The following is a 22013-nucleotide window of genomic DNA, read 5'->3' on the forward strand; positions in this document are numbered from 1 at the left end:
TTATTATAATCTCTGCTGCATCCAAAGTGACCATACCTTTATTCTATGATGTTGACAAATTTTCTAATCACTCCAACCAGTGAAATGTTTGCTCTCACTGCCTTGCCGGGACCTTCAAGAATTTGATATGGTTCTCTACCCATTGGTTCTTTCACCAGCCAGCATGTGCTCACTCTTGGCATCTTTGTTCAGTGAGGAAAGCTTTTTGGGAGGTGTGATAGAGATAAATAGCTCAGCACTTTAATATGAGATAAGGTTGTTTACTCTTCAAAACTGTGTAACGGTGACCACATTAAGTTGCTGTGATAAGATGATATCAATTAAACATTTAAGCTTTATCTTAACTGCAAAGTAGAGTGCAGTAATATTTCTTTGCAATTTTTCATAGAATGAATCTGATGGCAGTTTATTAGATCTGAAGACTCTGGTTGAAAACCAGTTACAAACAACCATGGTAAGTGGTATTTATTTCCCTTTGGGTGGCTTGACATCTGATAATTAGACCAATGAAACCGTACTTAAAGTTCTTCAAACTAAACTGCAGAAAATAAAACACCTTGTAAAGCTTTTGTGTTCCACAGTGACACCTTGGGTTCAGGATGAGCAAGTCCTGAATGTATATTAACAAGAGCCCAAGTTTATAGATTCCAGAGTGTATATAGTGAGTCACTGACAGAATGTATCTGGCTTAAAATGGTATTCTGAGCAAGATTGAAGGGTCTATTAACAAGTTATTCCCTCCTTGTGGATAATTAAAAAGGATCTCTTGTGGATGTGCTCCACTCAACTGATTGTGGAAAATCATGAGATGGAAGAAGGCCAATCATCTCATTGCAAAGAAAGTTGCCTACCCTAATCCCACTGTCCTGCATTAGGACTGTAGCTTTGTAGGCCTTGACTCTTCACATACGTTTCTAAGTACTTCTTAAAATATAAATTTCTGCCTCTACTGCCGCTTCAGTTAGTGACTTCCAGACCCCCACCAGAATATGGGTGAAAACATTTTTCCTGACCTCTAATCTAATTACTTTAAATCTTTGGCCCCTCTGCAAAAGGAAACGGTTCTTCCTATATCTAGACCTGTCATAATTCTGCTTCATCTCCTCTGTTCCAAAGGAAACAATCCAGCTTGTCTGATTTTTTTTTTCAAGGAACTAAAATTTTCCAATCCTGCCATTATCATTGTATACGTCCTCTATATCCTCTCCAGTACCATCCCATCTTTTCTCTCATGCCCAGAACTGTGCACAGTAATCAAACTGTGGTCAAACCAGTGCTCTACACAGCTCTAGCACAACTTCCCTACTGTTCTAAACTGTAGCTGATTAAGGAGCTACTTGAAAGAGTAGCTGCTACTTAAAAGAATCTGTTGACATACATTCCAATGTCCCTCTGTTCCTTCATGTCAATAAATGTCTCATTTATTGTCTTGCACCTCGAGAAATATATTACCTCTCTCTGCTCCAGATTAAATTGTATTTGCTAGTGTTCCACCTGACTGACTAGATTGTCTTTTGTCTTACTGCACTCTAGAGCATTCATCCTTGTTGTCAGACACACACGAGCAATTTGTTGTATTGCCTGGATATTTCTTTAAAATTTTGCCTATATTTAAATCTGAATCATTAATAAGTACTACAAAAATCAAGGGACTGAGTACTGAGCCCTATGAAACCCCCAAGGCCCAGTTCCATCTGACTTACTTGGGTGAGCAATAATCTACCCCATGCTCACTGCTCTTGCTGCCTACACACAGCAATGCAGATTAAAAGTTGCATTCTGTTACAACTTCACAATTCAAAGAGCCATTAAGGGTAAATGTTCCTTATTTCTCTAACCGACTGTCCCTGTTGCCCCTTGGCAATTTTTATCAATGCACCACAGAAAGCATTCTATCTGGATGCATCACAGCTTGGTATGGCAACTGCTCTGCCCAAGACTGCAAGAAACAGCAGGGAGCTGTGAACACAACCCAGCACATCACGAAAACCAGCTTCCCCTCTGTCTACACTTTGCTGCCTCGGAAAAGCAGCCAACATAATCAAAGACCCATCCCACCCAGACATTCTCTCTTCTCTCCACCTTCCCCCTCCCCCTCCCATTGGGTAGAAGATGCAAAAGTCTGAAAACACATACCACCAAGCTCAAGGACAGCTTCTGTCCCACTGTTAGAAGACTATTGAATGGACCTGTGGTGTGATGGGATGAACTCTTCACCTTACAATCTACCTCATCATGACCTTGCACCTTGTTGTGTGCCTGCACCGCATTTTCTGTGACTGTAATACTATATTGTACATTGTTATTGCATTTCCCTTGATGTACTGAGGTGTGAAATGATCTGAATGGATGGTATGCAAAACAAAATTTTTTTTTGCTGTACCTCGATACATGTGACAATAATAAACCAATTACCAATCTGTGGCAGCAACTTGGTTCCCAGCTCCTGACATGTGGATCCCTTGCATCCTAGACAGCCAGACAGGCTGCAATACCAATTTACCAGCTGTCAAAACTGACAGAGGTTTTTGACTGTTGGAGTTTTGCAAACTATCAAAAAAATTAGTGCTTTTAAAACCAAAAATAATTGTTTTAAATAATGAGAATTTCAATGTAAATTGAAATACTTAAAACACCAAAAACACTATTCAATGCAGTCAAATATTTAATACGCCAGTGCTCTTGGAACCAAATACTGTCATCTAAAAGGAATGGGGTTGCTGAGCTTGCACTAGATCTAACCTGGTGCAGGTTCAGCGAGCAGAGAATAATGGTGTCAGAGAATAATGGTGATGACCTCCTCGGAAAGTTTCAGCTTGACTGAGTTTCTCTCCTGGTGTTTCAGATTGTCAGTCTGGCCCTTCTAGGGGGGAAACAAAATTTTGCACCTTTATTTCACCTCCACTCCAATGTCCTGCACTATTCTTAAACTAAAGTTTCTTGGAGATCAGCAGATATTTGAAAATTCCTTGAATATATTTGCCATCCAGAGCTCTTTAGAATGGAAAATTCCATATGAAGAAATTTCTATCTCAATCCTAATTGTGCGTACCCTTTATTTTGAGGTGGGGTGCAGAATTCTAGTTTCACTAACCACTTCTCACCCTCTTCTCTATCAGAATTTTGTATGCTTTGATAATATCTCCTCTCCTAACCACTTCCATTTATATGATGTCTTTTAATGTGGTTAAAAACATCTAGAGGTCATTTAACTGGAGTATTATCATGCAGAAACATTGATATTGAGACACATAAAATCTTACTGGGATAATAATCTAAAGTTTGGTCAAAGAGGTACATTTTTTTTTAAAAAATGCATCTTAAAGGTGGTAGGTGTGTGTGAGGTAGAGAGAGAGACCAATTGCAACTTTTGCAAAGCATTAACTTGACTAGCAGCACATTGATGTTTACGTGAAATCACATGCATGTAGGCTAGCCTGTCAATATATTGTTCTCAACATTGAAAATAAGAACTAAGAGCAGGAGTAGTGGCACAGATAGTGGCTGCCTGCCTCACAGCTCCAACAACCCTGGTTCAGTTTTGAATCCTGTTGCTGTCTGTGTGGAGTTTGCACGAACTTCCTGTGACAACATGGGCACTTCTGTTTCCTCCCACATCCCAGAGCTGAGGGTTGTTAAGATAGCCAGCTGCTATAATTTGCCCCTTGTGTGTAGGTGAGTGGTAGAAGGTGGGGGCAACTGAGGGAAATGTGGGGGGTAGGTTACAGGAAAAATGAATGGAGTAGGATTGCTGCATGAGCAGCACAAATCCCATGCACTGAAATGGCCTTATTCAATGTTGTCAAGGGATGAAAAGTCACGTGGCCCTTCAAGCCTACTCTACCGCTCCTCACAAGTGGTAATGACATTGGAGTGGAGATGAAATAAAGGTGCACATTTTTTTTTCCCCAGAAGGGCTAGATTGATGATCTGAAACACCAAGAGACACAAACTCATTCGAGCTGAAACTTTCCTGGGAGGTCATCACCATTGTTCTCTGACACAGAAATCTGTTCACTGAACCTGCACCAGGCTGATCTACTACATCAGCACCACTTTCCTGCACCATCCCCATATCCCTTAATTCCCTTAAATCCATTGAACCCTATTTTCAATGCCTTTTGCATGCACTGTTGTTCCAAAGCTTGTGTGTTCCTCTGTCTCCTTGAGGAATTTGCCAGCCTCTTCCTATCACTGCAGCATGCACTGGTGCCTTGCCAACACTCCCCAGTACTGAACATGTGCTAGCTGAATTGTGTTGTGATCCTTTTGGTGAAGTCAGAGCTGTGAACAAAGATGCTACTAACATGGGAAGCTTGACCCTTAATGTCTGCTACTCCTGAAACAGAATAGGGCTGCACTAATAGAAGTATTTTCAACCCAGCACTAATGACTTTTGCAATATTTTTGAGATTTTTGAAGCAGCATTAGGGAGATTGTTAACACTACTTAAAACCAGCAAAACATTGAAGACAAATTTCTAGCTCCATGTCCAAAGTAATTTGCGATTTGTTCTCATGTTACCTACTAAATGTCATGATTTAAATTAGTAATTTGATAAAATACAGCCTAATAGACTCACTCAAAATTGAAACCCTTTCACTAAAAAGGATAATAGTAACTTGATACAGAAATGGCTTATGGACATTAAACAGTGTGGTGAATAGTTGATTCTTGGGCAGGAATGATGAGCAGTGGTGCAGGTACTAGGACCACAGCTTACTAAATACATATTACTAATTGGGTGCACAGGGAGCCATTTCAAAATGTGCAGAACTCGGGAATTTACACTCCCCTGGGAGGGTGGTAAACAATAGGAAGGATGCAAATGGACTAAGAGTATAGACAAGCTGGTGAAATGGGTGAATGTATGACAGATGACCTCAGCTGCAAACTGGTCCATTTTGTTGAAGAAAACTAGGAAGGCAATAGAAGAAAGTATACAGTTCTAAAGAGGATGCAGGAACTGAGAGATGCAGGTATTATTTGTAGATAACAGGACGGGTTGAGAAAACAATTAGAAATATGGTGCCTGGGCTTTACAAGTGGATAAAGGCAAAGAGATTATGTTGAATCTATACAAAACAATGATTCAGTTGCAGCTAAAGTAAAAATATAGTGTCCAGTTCTGATCATCTGTGTGAAAGATTGTTGATGGCCTTAGGGGAAAGAGTACAGGGGGTTAAAAAAATCAGTACAATGATCCTAAAGGTAAGTAACTTTAATTACGTGGACAGATTATGAATATTGGACTGTTCTCTACAGAACTGAGAAAGTAGAGAGGTAATTTTGCTGACATATTCAAAATCAGGATGTGTCAAGACAGAATAAAACAAATTGTCAGAAGAGTTGAGAACCAAGGCCACAAATTCAAGGCAGTGACGTTGTGAAACAGTGGAAGTGGATATAATCTTGCCTTTCGAAAGGGAAGTAGATAGATAAGTGAGGGACATGAGAAATTGCAGGGCTACGAGGAAAGGGCAAAAGAGCCAGGGTGAGTAGATTGCTTATGCAAAGAGCTGGTACTGATTCTATATGTTGCATAGTCACCTGATACCATGTGATGATTGTGTGACTCTGAATCCAAGATGAACTATTCCTTTTTCTGAACACGCCATTTACTCCCCATTTGGCTGACCCATCCTTGTCTGCCTGTGGTCTCAGTCTAGCAGGCAGGTTAGGAGACTTTCCCAGATTAGTTTAATAATTTTTGTGATTGTTTCTGTTCCTAAATCTGGATAATTTGTGTTTTTACTTGTGGTTCTATTTTCTGAATCTTCTTGTCCTTAACTGTCTGTGGATTCAGAGGTTTGATTTTCATGGGAGCTTATTGTAGATTCTAAATGCACTTTGCCTGGTTTTAAATTTGTACTTCTGCGTCTACATAGTTTAGTCAAAACTGACAATGCTAATTAGAAATGGAGGAGAACCATAAAATGAATTATTTAATATAAAGTTAAGTGGTTTCCTGCAACAGTAAACATGATAACTTTGGACTAAATAGAATGCCAATTCCCTCCAGATTTCAGGCTACTGCCAGGAAGGCTGGCTTAGAAATAGCTTGGACAAGAAGAAGTGAGTTGATATTTACAACCTTAGCTATTACACAGAACATTATCGAGGCAGTCAGACAATGTGGACACCTTAGCAGAGAAGTGAAAGATCTTCTGTTAGTTTACCCAACCAGAGTTTGGGATGCTTCAACATTCACCAACCAGATCACCGGTGAGTAAACACTTCCTTCTAGATGAGTTTGATACCTTAAGGTTAAATGACTAGGGAACCTCTGTGAGCTACTATGGATTGTGTCTACGGTGATGGCTCTTTGAACTTCATGAACTTGAATTTAGTGGTAGAGCATCCTCTGGGGAAGAGCGATAGTTATAAACAAACTGCATCCACATTGACAAATTTAAGGTTAAATTAAACCTGAGTATTGAGTTGGATAAATTTGTGAAATTAAATTAAAACCATGGTAAAAATGTAAACTTGGGAGACATAGTGAAATGATTCATGGTTCTCACATTGTTGATATGGGAAAAGTATTCTCTCTATGGCACACTAAAGTCGAGGATGGTATTAGATTAAATGAAAAGATTAAGTTAAAGATTAGTTGTAGGCCTGAGGATTTGGAGTTTTGAAAGGACATTTTAGCCAGCAAAGGACACTATATTTTTAAAATCACAAATGTAAAATGAGCAAGAAATAAAAAGACAAAACATAAGAACATTACAGCACAGCACAGGCCCTTTGGCCCACAATGTTGTGCCGAATTTTTAACCTACTTTTTAAACCCTCCTACATAGATACATGGATGATAGGAAAATGAAAGGCTATCTAAGAGTCTCAAATGTCCCTAGTGTCTCTGCCTCTCCCAGCAGCATGTTCCATGTACCAACCACTTTGTGTAAAAAAAAACTTATGATATCCCCCTGTACTCTGTCCAGTCACCTTAAAATTATGCCCCCTCATGTTAGCCATTTCTGCCCTGGGAAAACTTCTGGCTGTCCCTTGATCAATGCCTCTTGTCTTGTACTCCTCTGTTGGGTGTCCTCTCATCCTCCTTTGCTCCAAAGAGAAAAGCCCTAGCTTACTTAACCTATCCTCAAGACATACTGTCCAATCCAGGTGGCATCCTAGTAAATCTCCTGCACAGTTTCTAAAGCTTCCATATGCTTCCTATAGTGAGGTGACCAGAACTGTGGTCTAATCAGGGTTTTCTAGAGTTGCAACATTACTTCGTGGCTCTTGAACTCAATCCCCTGACTAACGAAGGCCAACACACCATACACCCTTTTAACAACCCTATCAACTTGTGCAGCAACTTTGAGGTATTATGGACTTGGACCCCAAAATCACTCTGTTCCTCCGCAGTGCTAAGAATCCTGCCATTAACCCTGTATTCTACCTTCAAATTCAACCTTCCAAAGTGAATCACTTCACACTTTTCCAGGTTGAACTCCACCTGCTACTTCTCAACCCATCTCTGCATCCTATCAATGTCCCATTGTAACCCTCAACAGCCTTCTACACTATCCACAACACCACCAACCTTCATGTCATCTGCAAACTTACTAACCCACCCTTCCACATCTTCATCCAAGTTATTTATAAAAATCAAAGAGCAAGGGTCCCAGAACAGATCCCTGCGGAACACCATTGTTCACAGACCTCCAGGCAGAAAGATCATCGCCAAGGTCTCAGAAATCTCTTCCCTTACTTCCTGTAATATCCAGGGATATATCCCATCTGGCCCCAGGGACTTGTCCTAATGTTTTTCCAAAAGTTCCAGCACATCCTCCTCCTTAACATCGACGTGTTCTAGCTTATCAGCCCGTTTTATGCTGTTCTCACAAACATCAAGGTGTCTCTCACAGGCAAATATTGAAGCAAAGTATTCATCAAGGACCTCCTCCAACTCCAGGCACATGTTTCCTCCTCTATCCCTAATTGATCATGCCTTCACTCTAGTCATCCTCCTGTTCTTCAGATAAGAGTAGAATGCCTTGGGGTTTTCCTTAATCCTACTTGCCAAGGCCTTCTCATGCCCCCTTCTAGCTCTAAATCCATTCTTAAGCTCCTTCCTGGCTACCTTGTAACTCTCTAGAGCCCTGTCTGATCCTTGCTTCCTAAACCTTAAGCAAGCTTGCTTCTTCCTCTTAGTTAGATATTCCACATCTCTTGTCAACCATGGTTCCTTCACCCTACCATCCTTTTCCTGCTTCAATGGGACAAACCTATTCAAAACCCCATGCAAGTGATTTCTAAACAACTTTCACATTTCCATTGTGCATTTCCCAGAGACCATCTGCTCCCAATTTACACTCCCAAGTTCCTGCCTAATAGCATCATAATTTCCCCTCCCCCAATTAAATACTTTCCCATATGGTCTGCTCCTATCCTTCATCAAGGAGAGAGTAAAGGTCAGGGAGTTGTGGTCATCATCTCTGAAATGGTCACCTACTGTGAGATTTGACACCTGACCAGGTTCATTGCCTAGTACCAGATCCAGAATGGTCTCTCCTCTAGTCAGCCTGTCTACATATTGCCAGGAATCCTTCCTGGACACACCTAACAAATTCTGCCCCATCCAAACCTTTTGCACTAAGGAGGTTTCTAATCAATATTGGGAAGTTGAAATCACCCATGTGGACAACCCTGTTATTTTTGCACCTTTCCAAAATCTGCCTCCCGATCTGTTCCTCAGTGTCTGTTGTCAGGTGGTGGGGGGGGCATTCTATAGAATGTTCCCAATAGAGTGATTGCTCCCTTCCTGTTTCTGACCTCCATCCACACAGGGCATCTTCCCTTTCTGCAGCTGTGAAACTATCCGTGAGTATCAATGCTACTCCCCATCTATTTTACCTCCCTCCCTGTCTCTTTTGAAACATCTAAACCCTGGAATATCAAGCAGCCATTCCTGCCCTTGTGACAGCCAAGTCTCTGTAGTGGCCACAATATTAATTCCATGTACTGACGCATACTCCAAGTTCATCACCATTGTTCCTGATACTACTTGCATTAAAAATAGGCACACTTCAACCCATCCAACTGACTGTAATTTTGTCTTATCAACTGCCTATCCTTAGTCTCTCTACATGCTGCATCAACCTGTACACCAACTGCCCCATCCTCTGACCTATCACTCAGGTTCCCATCCCCCTGCCAAACTAGTATAAACCCTCCGCAACAGCTCTAGCAAACCTGCCCGCAAGGATATTCGTCCCCCTGCAGTTCAGGTGCAACCTGTCCCTTTTGTACAGGTCACACATTCCCCAGAAGAAATCCCAGTGATCCACAAATCTGAAACCCTGCCCCCTGCACCAATTTCTCAGCCACACAGTCATCTGCCAAATCAACCTATTCTTACCCTCACTGGCCCATGGCACAGGCAGCAATCCAGAGATTCCTACCCTGGAGGTCCTACTTTTCAGCTTCCTACCTAGTTCCCCATATTCACTTTACAGGACCTCATCCTTTTTCCTACCTACATCATTGGTACCAATATGTACCACGACTTCTGGCTTCTCACCCTCCCCCTTTAGAATGCAGTTGATCCGATCTGAGACATCCCTGACCCTGGCACCTGGGAGGCAACGTACCATCCGGGAGTCTCTTTCACGTCCAGAATCTCCTGTCTGCTCCCCTAACTACAAGGTCAGCTATCACTATTGCTCTGCTCTTCTACCCACTTCCCTTCTGAGCCACAGAGCTAAGTGCCAGCGACCTGACCACTGCAAATTTCCCCTGGTAGGTTGTTCCCCCCAACAGTGTCCAAAGCAGTATACCAGTTATTGAGGGGAACAGCCATAGGGGTGGTCTGCACCATCTGCCTATTCCTTTCCCCTCTCCTGATAGTCACCCAGCTACCTGCCTCCTGCAACCTAGGTGTGGTTACCTCCCTGCAGCTTTTATCTATCACCTCATTCTCCCGTATGAGCTGAGTCATCCAGCTGCAGCTCCAGTTCCCTAACATGATCTGTAAGGAGCTGCAGCTGGATGCACCTTCTGCAGGTGTAGCTATCAGGGAGACTTGAGATCTCTCACATCTGGCAGGAAGAACACATCATTGATCCTGGATCCATTATCACTACTTTAGCTAGGCACTAATAGATAAAGAATGAAACTTAACCGCTTCTTGCCGAAGCCTCAGCTCCCCTGCTCTAGCACTGGTCCACTCTAAAATAGCCTCTCTGCTTGCCCCCTACCTTCTTTTTATTGGTTGTTGCCAATTGGCTAATTTCCCATCCAATTATCACCTAACAACTTGCAGCTGTGGCTCTTTTATTTTGTCTGGAAATACCTGGAAGAGAACTGGGTCCTGACACTCGCCTCATTATATGGCTTCCACTTCTTGCACTGAGAGTCCTGCTTCTTGCTGCAAGTCATGGCCCTTGCTACCTGGAAAAGAGAACATTCTGCATATAAAAAGAGTGACAAAACTTTTGAGGGTTTAAGAAGCTAGGATATTAGAGACGAAAATGCTGAATAAGGAAATGGCAATGACATTAAACATTTTAGTGTTCTTGTATGAGAAACACAGTTGACATTGCAGGGAATGATTAAAAATGCATGGAATGTTTCCTTTTTTTTAAAGAGTGGTTGACATCTGGAACGTGCTGCTGGTGGAGATGGTGGAATCAGATATAATTAGGAGGCATTTAAACAGACACTTAAATGGACAAGGCACAGAAGGATACAGTCCTGTTGTGGGGAAAATGGGATTAGTGTAAATGGGCAAAAAGGTCAGCATGGACGTGGTGGGCCGAAGGGCCTGTTTCTGTGCTGTACAACATTGACTCTATGAAGGGGAGCCAGTAGGTGCAGTGTAGTTAGCTTTTCAAATGGCATTAGATAAAATGCCACACCAATGTTATTGCAGAAGATGAGGGCTTGTAGGACCGAGCCTATTATGTTTAGCATGGATAGTGGATTGGTTAACTGGCAGAACAGAAAGACTTAAACAATTCAGTTTCAAGTTAGCAAGTAGTAACAAGTCAGGTGTCTTGGATTAGTGCTCAACCTATCTACAATATAAAGTAGCTTTATTTCCATTAGTTATCTGTACGTGAATGCGGATGCTGCTGACAGCATCCACATCCAGATTTACTGTCCGTCCCTAATTGTCTCTGACTGTAATCCTGTTTTCTCCCTTATTCACTGAATAAGAATGAGAGTTCAGGTCTGTTTAACAACACCTTCCCCAGCCACCTGTGGAGAGTGAGGTTTTTACTGATGCTCCTACACCTGAACTAACTTGGCATGAGCCAAGAAATAGAAAGCTGTGCAAAAGCAGGAGGAGAAGCAAGACTAAGCACATTAGATAATCTCCAGTTCCCTCCCACGAAGTCATAGAATTCCCTCACTCCTAAAGTTTGAGCCTGGAAATGCAGTAGCCATTATCAGCACGAAGATCTGTCTGTAGTGGAAATTCTTGCCCTACTTCAAAGCACACTCGCATGGGAATCGATCCTCCACTTCAGTTTGTGCTCAAGAAACATTACAGTATGGCAGAAAAAATTTCATGAAAATAAAAATACCGTAGATGGTGGAATTCTGAATCAAACAAACTGCGGGAAGTACTCAGCAGGTTACAGCTTCCATAGAAAGTGAACCTGAGTTAACATTTCAGGTTGAAAACCCTTTGTCAGACTGGGGAAGAGAAAAAACAAACCTTAGTTTTAAATTGCTGGCAGGAGGGATGAATAGGATGGAGGAGATATCTATAATAGTGTGAACCCAGTGTTATGGGGCTGAGTTATCGGTGGAGCAGTTAGAGATCCTGATGTGTTGCAAATAGCAGGTTACGATGGGCTAATGAAGAGGGGGGGAGAAAAAACCAAAAAAACAGAACCAATATCACATACAATTATGACCTACAGCAAAAATAGCCAGTGCTGATATAGACCGAGATAATGAATTATCAGAAGGTGGAGAATTTGATATTGCTTCCAGAAGTGTGCAACATGTCCAGACAGAAAGTGTGATGCTGTTATTCAAGCGTGCATTGGGCCATGTTGTAGGAGTGCAAGAGGCCACAGAGGCTGGAGTGGGATGGAGAATTAAAGTGGCAGGCAACCAGAAGCTCAGGGGTACTCCTGTGGACTGGACATGGTGCTCACCCAATCTGTGCTTGGTTTCTCCAACGTAATGCAGGCCATTTTGTGAACACCAAATGATTGGAAGGAGTGCAAGTGAATCACTGCTTCGCTTGGAAAGACAGCTTCCATTCCTGCATGGTGGGAATGGAAGAGGTGAAAACATAGTATTGTAACTCCTGCGTTTGTATGGGAAAGTGTTGTAGGATGGGGAATGGTACAGAGTGACAGAAGAGTGCATGAGAGAGTTGGGAGTGGACAGTCTTTTCAAAATGTCAGGAGAGGAAGATGTGTCTGACAGTGGAATATTGTTGTTGCCAGCAGAAAATGTGAACGATAATTGGTTGGATGTGGAGGCTGGTGAGGTGGATGAGGACCAGGGCTCTCTCTCCTTGCTGCTTCCAGGAGGGAAGGGGTTGAGAGCAACGGTGTTGGAAATAGATGTGATGCAGTCAAGGAGGATGTCCCCTATAGCAGGACGGAAGCTATGGTTCAGGATAATTTCACGTCCATGCTAAGCAAAGTATAAATCTTTGTGATACTTTGTATCATTTCATAATACTGCTTTAGATCGAAGCTTGTAAAAGAGATGATCGCTTTATAATTTTATCTTTTACCTTTATTAAAAGAGTCAATTCTTCTGTTTTTCAGATGATAGGAGTAATTTTGGGGGCTGGTGTGGCAGTGGTGCTGATTGCCACCACCATTCTCATTGTACATAGGCGGCTGCAAGAGAGAAGTAAGTATGACTGCAGTTCCAACGTGTTCTATGACTGTTACCCCATGTACTCTCAGTCCACTTACTATCCTGATTGAACAGTTCAGTGTCATTTTGTAGTAGTGCACTGTCTCCCCCATGTTGAATTTAAACTCATTTTTGCTGGCTCGTTAAGCAATACAAGTTAAGTGGCCAGAGCCTTCATTTATGTACAACGTATCCAGAAGACTTTCTATCAAGGAAGCCTGGCTAAAATGGAGTTGATGGGAGTCAGGATAACTAAGCAGTCCATATCCGAATGCAGCAAGACCTGGACACTATCCAGGTCCGGACTAATAGGTAGCAAATAATATTTGCGTCACACAAGTGCCAGGCAGTGACTGTATCCAACAAGAGAAAGTCCATCTATCATCCCCTTACATTCAATGGTGTTACCATCACTGAATTCCGTACTATCAATATCTTGTGGGTTATCATTGACACAAACTGAACTGGAGTAGCCATGTACACGATGTGGCTATAAAAGCAGGTCAGAGGCTAGGAATCCAGCGGCAAGTAACTCGCCTCTAACTACCAAAGCCCGTCCACCATCTACAAGTATCAAGTCAGGAGTGTGATGGAATATTCTCCACTTGCCTGGATAAGTGCAGCTTCAACAACAGTCAAGAAGATTAACACCGTACAGGACTTAACAGCCCACTTCAGAGACACCCCATCCACAACCGTCAAAGCACCACTGACAGACAGTAGCAACAGTTTGTACCATCTACCACCTACAGCTCCACCACCATCTTCTTGAGGGCGATTAACAATGGGCAATTAAATGCTGGCAAGCCTGCAAAGCAAACGTCCTTTAAATGAATTTATAAAAAAGCAACTAGGGGAGGCTAATCATTAGAACTGAGAATCCAGGGCCATGTCATGTGCTTTAATATCCCCAGCTGCAGATTGACCACCCATTCTCTGGTATTATGTATCCAGAATAATTGTGGAAGTAAAGGGATTTGTACTTGGATGAAGGGGGAAAAAGATATCTGTTCCTTGGTTTTGGCTCAGGGTTGGTTCCCTTGTCTTTGAGTCAAAACTGGATTTGCTCAGCGTTCTAGAAATTTGGGACATGGTGAACCTTGGGCTTCTTGTAAGGAAACCAAAATTGAATCAAGGCTCACTGCAGAAAGTGGGAAGGGTTTATGAAAGCTAGAAGGGTAGGCTCAAAACTGTGCAAATAAAATAATGTGCTTGTTCAGTTATGTAAAGAATAAAGCATGTAAACAGGAAGTTTAACAAATTTCAAGTGATGGGGAGGAAATAGTTTTATGTCTATGTTCAAACTGGTATAACGTGGAGTCCCTTAAAAACAAAAGTTGGGGTTGTAATAGAAAAGGGGAAAAAAAGTAGAAACTGAAATTGTGTATTGAGGTATGAATGGGATGAGGTAAGGGACCTGAAACATTACCTCAAAGTCTGTCTTTGGTTTTGGAAGAGTGAATGTCACTAACTCCTTCGGGAGGTCCAAAATGGAGGCAGGGCTGATTTTAAATGCTCAAACTTTTGAGAAGGGCTTTGAGATATTGTATGCCCATTTGTCCTCTGACTTTTCTATTTTAGTGGTTCATCCTGTCTGGACTGATTTGACTTCTTTTACTGATTTTTATTGCACTTTCCATTCTTCAGATGAGGTGGTGAATTGATACCCCTCCCTATCTCTTCAGAAGGATGTTAAAAGTCCCACAGATGTTTGAAAATGGCTGCCACACTAGTCTCCTTAATTTATGAATGAACTAATTCATGAGCTGCTTTGGGACATTTCAGAGGTTCAATGTGGTACTACGTAAATTCAAATTAACCTAATTCCTGTGTTTGTTTGGACAATCTATTATTTTTTACTTCAGCAGAGTCCTACAAATTCACTGCAAACTCTGGAAATTCATGTTCTACCATTGTGGAACATGTAATACCACACACGTAATTTTTTTAGGATCAAGTTCATTTGCCAAGGTTCATTGAACTTGGCTAACCAAGCCTGTCTCGTGATGGTAAACCACTTTGGAGAAATATTGGTTGCAGGGTTGACTCGCTGCTTAAAAAAAATCAGTGTATGAAATAGTCCTGGTTCAGAGATCCCCTGAAGTATTGATTAATTATTGAACATACATCAAGATAGGAGAACTGCTACAATGAAGAGTGAGTGGTCCCTAATGGATATGCTCTCAGAGTACGGGAGCAAATCATTGTTCTTGGAAAAACTAGTTTCATTCTGTAATTAATTTGTGTGTACAGCAATTAATTGTTCTTGTGTATTTGTTGCTACTGCTTAGAAATTCAAGCTCAGGAAACTCCCAAATACAGATTCCGAAAACGTGACAAAGTAATGTTCTACGGCCGCAAGATCATGAGAAAGGTATGAAGGCATGGTCTAAGGACATGGTTAATCCGTAGTCTATCAGTGAGTGAATCTGCCAGATATTACTTATCCCCATTGTTCAGGATTCAACGGAGATAAGTGTGACTGGAGCTGAGATGATCCTAAAAACTTGTCTGAGCTGAATGGTACTTATCCCCATTGTTCAGGATTCAACGGAGATAAGTGTGACTGGAGCTGAGATGATCCTAAAAACTTGTCTGAGCTGAATGGCCTCTTCCTGCACTGTAAATATATGTGACTAAATTAACTTATCCATCTTATTTACACTCAGGAAGGGTCTGCTGAAGCCGCCTCTGTTTCAATAGAGGCCATTCATGGGGCTTGGAGAGATTTGGGCTTCTGTGTCGAGCTGCCCACACATCATTTTTAACCCTTTACCCAGTGTCAGAGGTTGCAGCATAGCATGGACTCTGCTGGTGCTTTACTTTTGCCTGGCTGAATGGCTGCACTGGACCCAGACCATGGCAACTGGTATCTGCTGGAAGATTTGCCTCCAAGTTCAGCATTAATTTCAGTTGGTGATGATGAGGTTGTGCATGGACTTCAGTAAAGCGTTCCACAAGGTCCCTCAGGATGGGCTGATCTAGAAGACGAAGGCACATGGGATCCACAGAGACTTCGCATATTAGATTAGAATTTGACTTGGCCATAGAAGGCAGAGGGTAGTGGTGGAGGGGTGTTATTCTGACTAGAGGGGTGTTATTCTGATTCTTGGGCATCAGTTCTGGGACCTCTGTGATGTACATAAATGAATTGAATAAAATTGAAGGTGGGCTCATTAGTAAGTTTGCAGATAATGCAAAATTTGGCAGAGTTGTGGATAGTGAGGAAGGTTGTCAAAAGGATTCAGCAGGATACAGACCAGTTGGAAATATGGGTGGAACATGGTAATTGGAGTTTAATCTGGACAAGTGTGAAGTGTTGAACTTTGAGAGGTCAGAAGTAGCAGGTAAATGGCAGGACCCTTGGGAGCATTGATGTACAGTGGGATCTTGTGTTGCTACTTTCAGGGATCTATGGACTTGCACCCCAAGTAGATAGGGTGGTAAACAAAGCATATAGCATGGTTGCCTTTACCGGTTGGGGTATTGAATGTAAAAGTTGAGAAGTCATGTTGCAATTGTATAAAACTTTGGTTAGGCCATGTGTGGAGTATGGTGTGCGTTTGTGATCACCACGTTACAGAAAGGATGTGGAGACTTCGGAGAGGGTGCAAAAGGGGTTCACCAGGATGTTGCCTGGATTAGAGAATATTAGCTACAAGGAGACAGTGGACAAACTCGAATTGTTTTCTCTGGAGCTCGGAGGCTGAAGGGCAACCTGATAGGAGTGTATAAAATTATCAGAGACATAGGGTAGAAAGTCTGTCTTTTTCCCCAGAGTGTAAATGTCAGATACTAGAGGGTGTCGATTTAAGGTGAGAGGGGGAAAGTTTAAAGGAGATTTGCAAGGCAAGATTTTTTTAAACGCTGTGGTACGTGCCTGGAGCATACTGCCAAGGGAAGTGGTGGAAGCAGATATAGTAATAACATTTAAGAGGCACTCGTCCAGACAGGGGACGGAGGGATATGGACCATGTGCAGGCAGATGGGTTTAGTTTAAATTGGCATGGTGGGCACAGACATTGTGAGCCGAAGGACCTGTCCTTGTGCTGTCCTATGTATGCCACCTACCTTCTCAACCAAATTGTTTGTATTTATGTGACAAACAACCAGGGATCCAGCACTGATCCCTGAGGCACACCACTGGTCACAGGCCTCCAATCTGAAAAGCCACCCTCTCTCCTACCACCGCCAATTTTGTATCCACTTGGTTAGATTGCCCTGGATCTAACTTTCTGGACCAGCCTAACATGTACAACCTTGTCAAAAGCCTTGCTCAAGTCTACATAGACAACATCTACTGCCCTGCCCTCATTAATCCTCTTGGCCACCTCTTCAAAAATACTCAATTAAATTCATGAGAGATTTACCATGCACAAAGCTATGCTGACTATCCCTGATCAGTCTTTGCCTTTCCAAATGCAAGTAGATCTGGTCTCTCAGAATCCCCTCCAGTAACTTTCCCACCACTGATGTTAGGCTCACTGGTCTTTAGTTCCCTTGCTTGTCTTTGTAGCCCTTAAAGGCACAACATTTGCCATCTTCCAGTTCCTCACCCATGGCTAATGATGAGACGAGCATTTCTGCCAGGAAGCTATTTCCTAGCTTCCCACAAGGTCCTAGGATACCTCTGGTCAGACCCTGGGGATTTATCCACCTTTTGTGCTTCAAGACCACCAATACCTCTTTTGTGATGTTACGTTTCAGGGCACCACTGTTCTCTTCTGTGAATTCCCCAGCTGCCATGACCTTCTCCACGGTAAATACAGATGAGAAGTATTTATTTAAGATCTCTCCCATCTCCCTTGAATCCACACATAGATGACCACACAGATCCTTAAAGAGGACCTATTCTCACCCTTGTTGCTCTTTTGCTCTTATTATACCTGTTGAATCTTTTAGAATTCTTCTTTACCTTTTATCTGCCAAGGATATTTCGTGTCCCCTTTCTGCCCCCACCCCCCTCCCCCGATTTTCCTCCTTGAGTGTACTCCTGCATCCCTTGTACTCAAGAGATTTACTTGATCCCAGCAGCCTATACCTGACACATGCCTTCTTTTTCCTGACCAAAGCTTCAATAACCCTCATCGACTAGCGTTCCCTAGTCCTGCCAGCCTTGCCCTTCACTCTTAACAGGAACGTGCTCATCAGCCAGGGTATCAGAACTGAGCCTGATCCTATCATCAATCAATATAGAATGTACACTACAGAACAGTGCTAGTTGACACCACTGTCACCCTCCCCTAACCTAACTAAATTGCCAGATGGTACTTGAAGCCACTTGTGTGCGTTATGGACCAGGGACCTGCTGGATAAACTGAGTGACATTGTAAAATTTATGGCCAAACTTTTGTTTCTAAAATCTTGAAATAAATCAAATTCCAAGTTATCCTATCAGGATCCTTCATTTTTCAGTGCCTTAAGAATAAGCATTTCATTTAGTATCTAACTGCTAATATTATTCCATTTTGCAAGTCAAGATTTTGCAATCAGCAGAAAGTTGCCCACAATAGTCTAGCATTCTGTGACATGGATATCTCTCTTCTGAGTGTCTTCTATTGCCAGGTGTCAGCTCTAAGGGGTCGTGATATTCAGCAACAGGGGTGTCATTGAGTGAGGTTAGATGCTGTGACAATGAAGAATTCTCAAACTGCACAATGAAGACACACATTTTAATATGAGATTTTTAGCTAAAATTGTTACCATAGAACCATACAGCACAAAAACAGGCCCTTCGGCCCACCATGTTGTGCCGTCTGTCAAACCACTCTCACACTATCTAAACCTTTCCTCCCGCATATCCCTCTATCTCATATTCCTCCATGTGCCTATCCAACAAACTCTTGAACCTGTCCAATGTATCTGCCTCCACCACCACCCCAGGCAGTGCATTCCATGCACCAACCACTCTCTGGGTGAAAAACCTCCCCCTGATATCTCCCCTGAACCTCCCACCCATAACCTTAAAGCTATGCCCTCTCGTCTTGAGCATTGGTGCCCTGGGAAGGAGGCGCTGGCTGTCTACTCTATCTATTCCTCTCAATATTTTATATACCTCTATCATGTCTCCCCTCATCCTCCTCCTTTCCAGTGAATAAAGCCCTAGCACCTTAAGCCTCTCCTCATATTCCATACGCTCTAATCCAGGCAGCATCCTGGTAAATCTCCTCTGCACCCTCTCCAATGCCTCCACATCCTTCCTATAATGCAGCGACCAGAACTGAACACAGTACTCTAAGTGTGGTCTAACTAGAGTTTTGTAAAGCTGCATCATCACTTTGCGGCTCTTAAACTCAATCCCACGATTTATGAAAGCTAACGTCTCATAGGCCTTCTTAACTGCTCTATCCACCTGTGAGGCAACTTTCAGTGAACTGTGAATATGAACCCCCAGATCCCTCTGCTCCTCTACACTGCCAAGTACCTTGCCATTTACCCTGTACTCTGCCCTGGAGTTTGTCCTTCCAAAGTGTACCACCTCACACTTCTCCGGATTGAACTCCATCTGCCACTTCTCAGCACAGCTCTGCATCCTATCAATATCCCTCTGTAAGTTCTGACAGCCCTCCACACTATCCACAACACCGCCAATCTAAGTGTCGTCCGCAAACTTGCTAACCCAGCCTTCCACCCCCTCATCTAAGTCATCAATAAATATCACAAAAAGTAGAGGTCCCAGAACCGATCCCTGCGGGACACCACTAGTCACTGCCCTCCAATCCGAGGGCACTCCTTCCACCACAACCCTCTGCTTTCTACAGGCAAGCCAATTCCTAATCCACACAGCCAAGCTTCCCTGGATCCCTTGGCCTCTGACCTTCTGAAGAAGCCTACCATGAGGTACCTTATCAAACGCCTTACTAAAATCCATATAGACCACATCCACTGCACTACCCTCATCGATCTTCCTCGTCACCTCCTCAAAGAACTCTATCAGGCTTGTGAGGCAAGATCTTCCCTTCACAAGGCCATGCTGGCTGTCCCTAATCAGTCCATTATTCTCCAGGTGTTCATAGATCCTATCCCTTAGAATCCTTTCTAACAGCTTACCCACCACAGATTTAAGGCTCACCAGTCTGTAATTCCCTGGACTATCCCTACTACCTTTTTTGAACAAGGGGACAATACTCGCCACCCTCCAATCCTCCGGCACCATCCCCGTGGACAACAAGGACTCGAAAATCCTTACCAGCGGTTCAGCAATCTCCTCCCTCGCCTCTCGAAGCAGCCTGGGGAAAATCCCGTCAGGCCCCGGAGATTTATCTGTCTTGATATTATTTAACAACTTCAACACATCCTCTCTCTCGATATCTACAACCTCGAGAACATTACCCTTACCAGCACTCCCTTCCAAGTCCTCAAGACCCCTCTCCTTGGTGAATACCGAAGAGAAGTCTTCATTGAGAACTTCTCCCACTTCCGCCGCCTCCAGGCACATTCTCCCACCTTTGTCTTTAATCGGACCTACCTTTACCCTAGCCATCCTCCTACCCTTCACTTCACGTAGGTGAAAAAAGCCTTGGGATTTTCCTTAACCTTACTAGCCAATGCCTTTTCATGTCCCCTTCTAGCTCTCCTCAGCCCTTTCTTAAGTTCCTTCCTCGCTACCCTATATTCCTCACAGGCCCTGTCGAACTTTGCTGCTCATACCTTATGTATGCTACCTTCTTCTCCCTAACTAGTCGTTCAACCTCTCTCTTCACCCACGGCTCCTTCACCCTGCCATTCCTTCTCTGCCTCACCGGGACATATTTATCCCTAACATCCTGCATAAGATCCCTGAACATCGACCACATCTCCATGGTACATTTCCCTTCAAAAAGGACATCCCACTTTACATTCCCAAGTTCTCTCCTTATAGCCTCATAGTTTGCCCTTCCCCAGTTAAATATCTTCTTGTCCTCTCTGCACCTGTCCCTGTCCATGACAATTTTAAAGGTTATGGAGCAATGGTCACTGTCCCCCAAATGCTCACCCACCAATAGATCCTTCACCTGTCCCGGTTCATTTCCTAAAACTAGATCTAACATGGCATTCCCTCTAGTTGGCCTGTCAACACACTGCATCAGGAATCCCTCCTGGACACATTTAACAAATTCCGTCCCATCTAAACCTTTGGCACTAAGCAGGTTCCAGTCTATATTTGGGAAGTTGAAGTCTCCCATTATAACAACCCTGTTATTTTTGCTTCTCTCCAAACACTGCCTGCCAATCTGCTCCTCTATATCTCTACCGCTACCGGGGGGCCTATAGAATACTCCTAGTAGAGTAACTGCTCCTTTCTTGTTCCTTACTTCCACCCATACAGACTCTAGAGCTGATCCTTCTACGACATCCATCCTTTCCACAGCCAAGACAGAGTGTCCCTGACCAGTATCGCCACCTCTCCTCCTCTTCTCCCCCCTTCCCTATTCCTCTTAAAACACCGAAAACCAGGAATATTCACTATCCACTCCTGCCCTGACGTCAGCCATGTCTCAGTAATAGCCACAATATCATAGTCCCCCATACTTATCCAAGCCCTCAGTTCATCTCCCTTATTCCTGACACTTATATTTAAGTAAACACACCAGTCCATCTACCTTACTACTTTTATAGCCTGTACTCTGCTTCTCCTTCCCCAAAGCCTCTCTACCTGTTTGATCTAACTTTTCCCCATCCCCTTCTTCCTCTGACCTACTCCTCCAGTTCCCTTGCCCCTCACAAACGTTCTATAAAGGTAGAAGATGAAGCATAATAATGTTTTTGTTTAAATCAGTATTTTGAAATGTTTACCTGACATTATTGCAATCTGTACAATACAATGTGAGATTTATGGTAAGAGGTTGTTGTACAGTAGTTATGGTTTAGTACACCATTAAAAATGTGTACCTCATGATCTGAAACTTGACATTTTAAGGGCCTTGTTTTTTCAATGGTAAAATTTCTGTATAAGTAGGTGTAAATTCTCATTAGTTCACTGATTGCTGAAGGTTTTGTTAGTAAAGATTACAGACAGCACATCCAATGGAAAAGCACAGAATCATTGACAGCAGCTTGAAGCTTGTTGCATTTCCCTGGACATGTGCACACTCCAGAAGTTTCATTCACTTTTGCACTGTAATAAGCTGGCAGTTTTCCTGTTACTGCAGTCGCAGATTCTGGACCATTGTGTTCAGTCAACCATTATG

At 42.9% G+C, this 22013-nt stretch overlaps 1 protein-coding gene across 9 annotated transcripts in view; it reads left to right on the forward strand.

The window, feature by feature from the left end:
- Nucleotides 1-22013, forward strand: part of pnpla6 (patatin-like phospholipase domain containing 6) — a 164993-nt gene that overhangs the window by 20899 nt on the left and 122081 nt on the right. For all 9 annotated transcript variants that reach the window (XM_052042014.1, XM_052042011.1, XM_052042017.1 and 6 more), the window contains 3 exons: nt 389-454; nt 12750-12837; nt 15135-15217. In XM_052042014.1, the coding sequence (XP_051897974.1) occupies nt 452-454; nt 12750-12837; nt 15135-15217 (174 nt within the window). In that variant the 5' untranslated portion in view covers nt 389-451. The remainder of the gene's footprint in view (nt 1-388; nt 455-12749; nt 12838-15134; nt 15218-22013) is intronic.

This window comes from Pristis pectinata, chromosome 31 (assembly GCF_009764475.1).
Source record: "Pristis pectinata isolate sPriPec2 chromosome 31, sPriPec2.1.pri, whole genome shotgun sequence".
NCBI lineage: Eukaryota > Metazoa > Chordata > Chondrichthyes > Rhinopristiformes > Pristidae > Pristis > Pristis pectinata.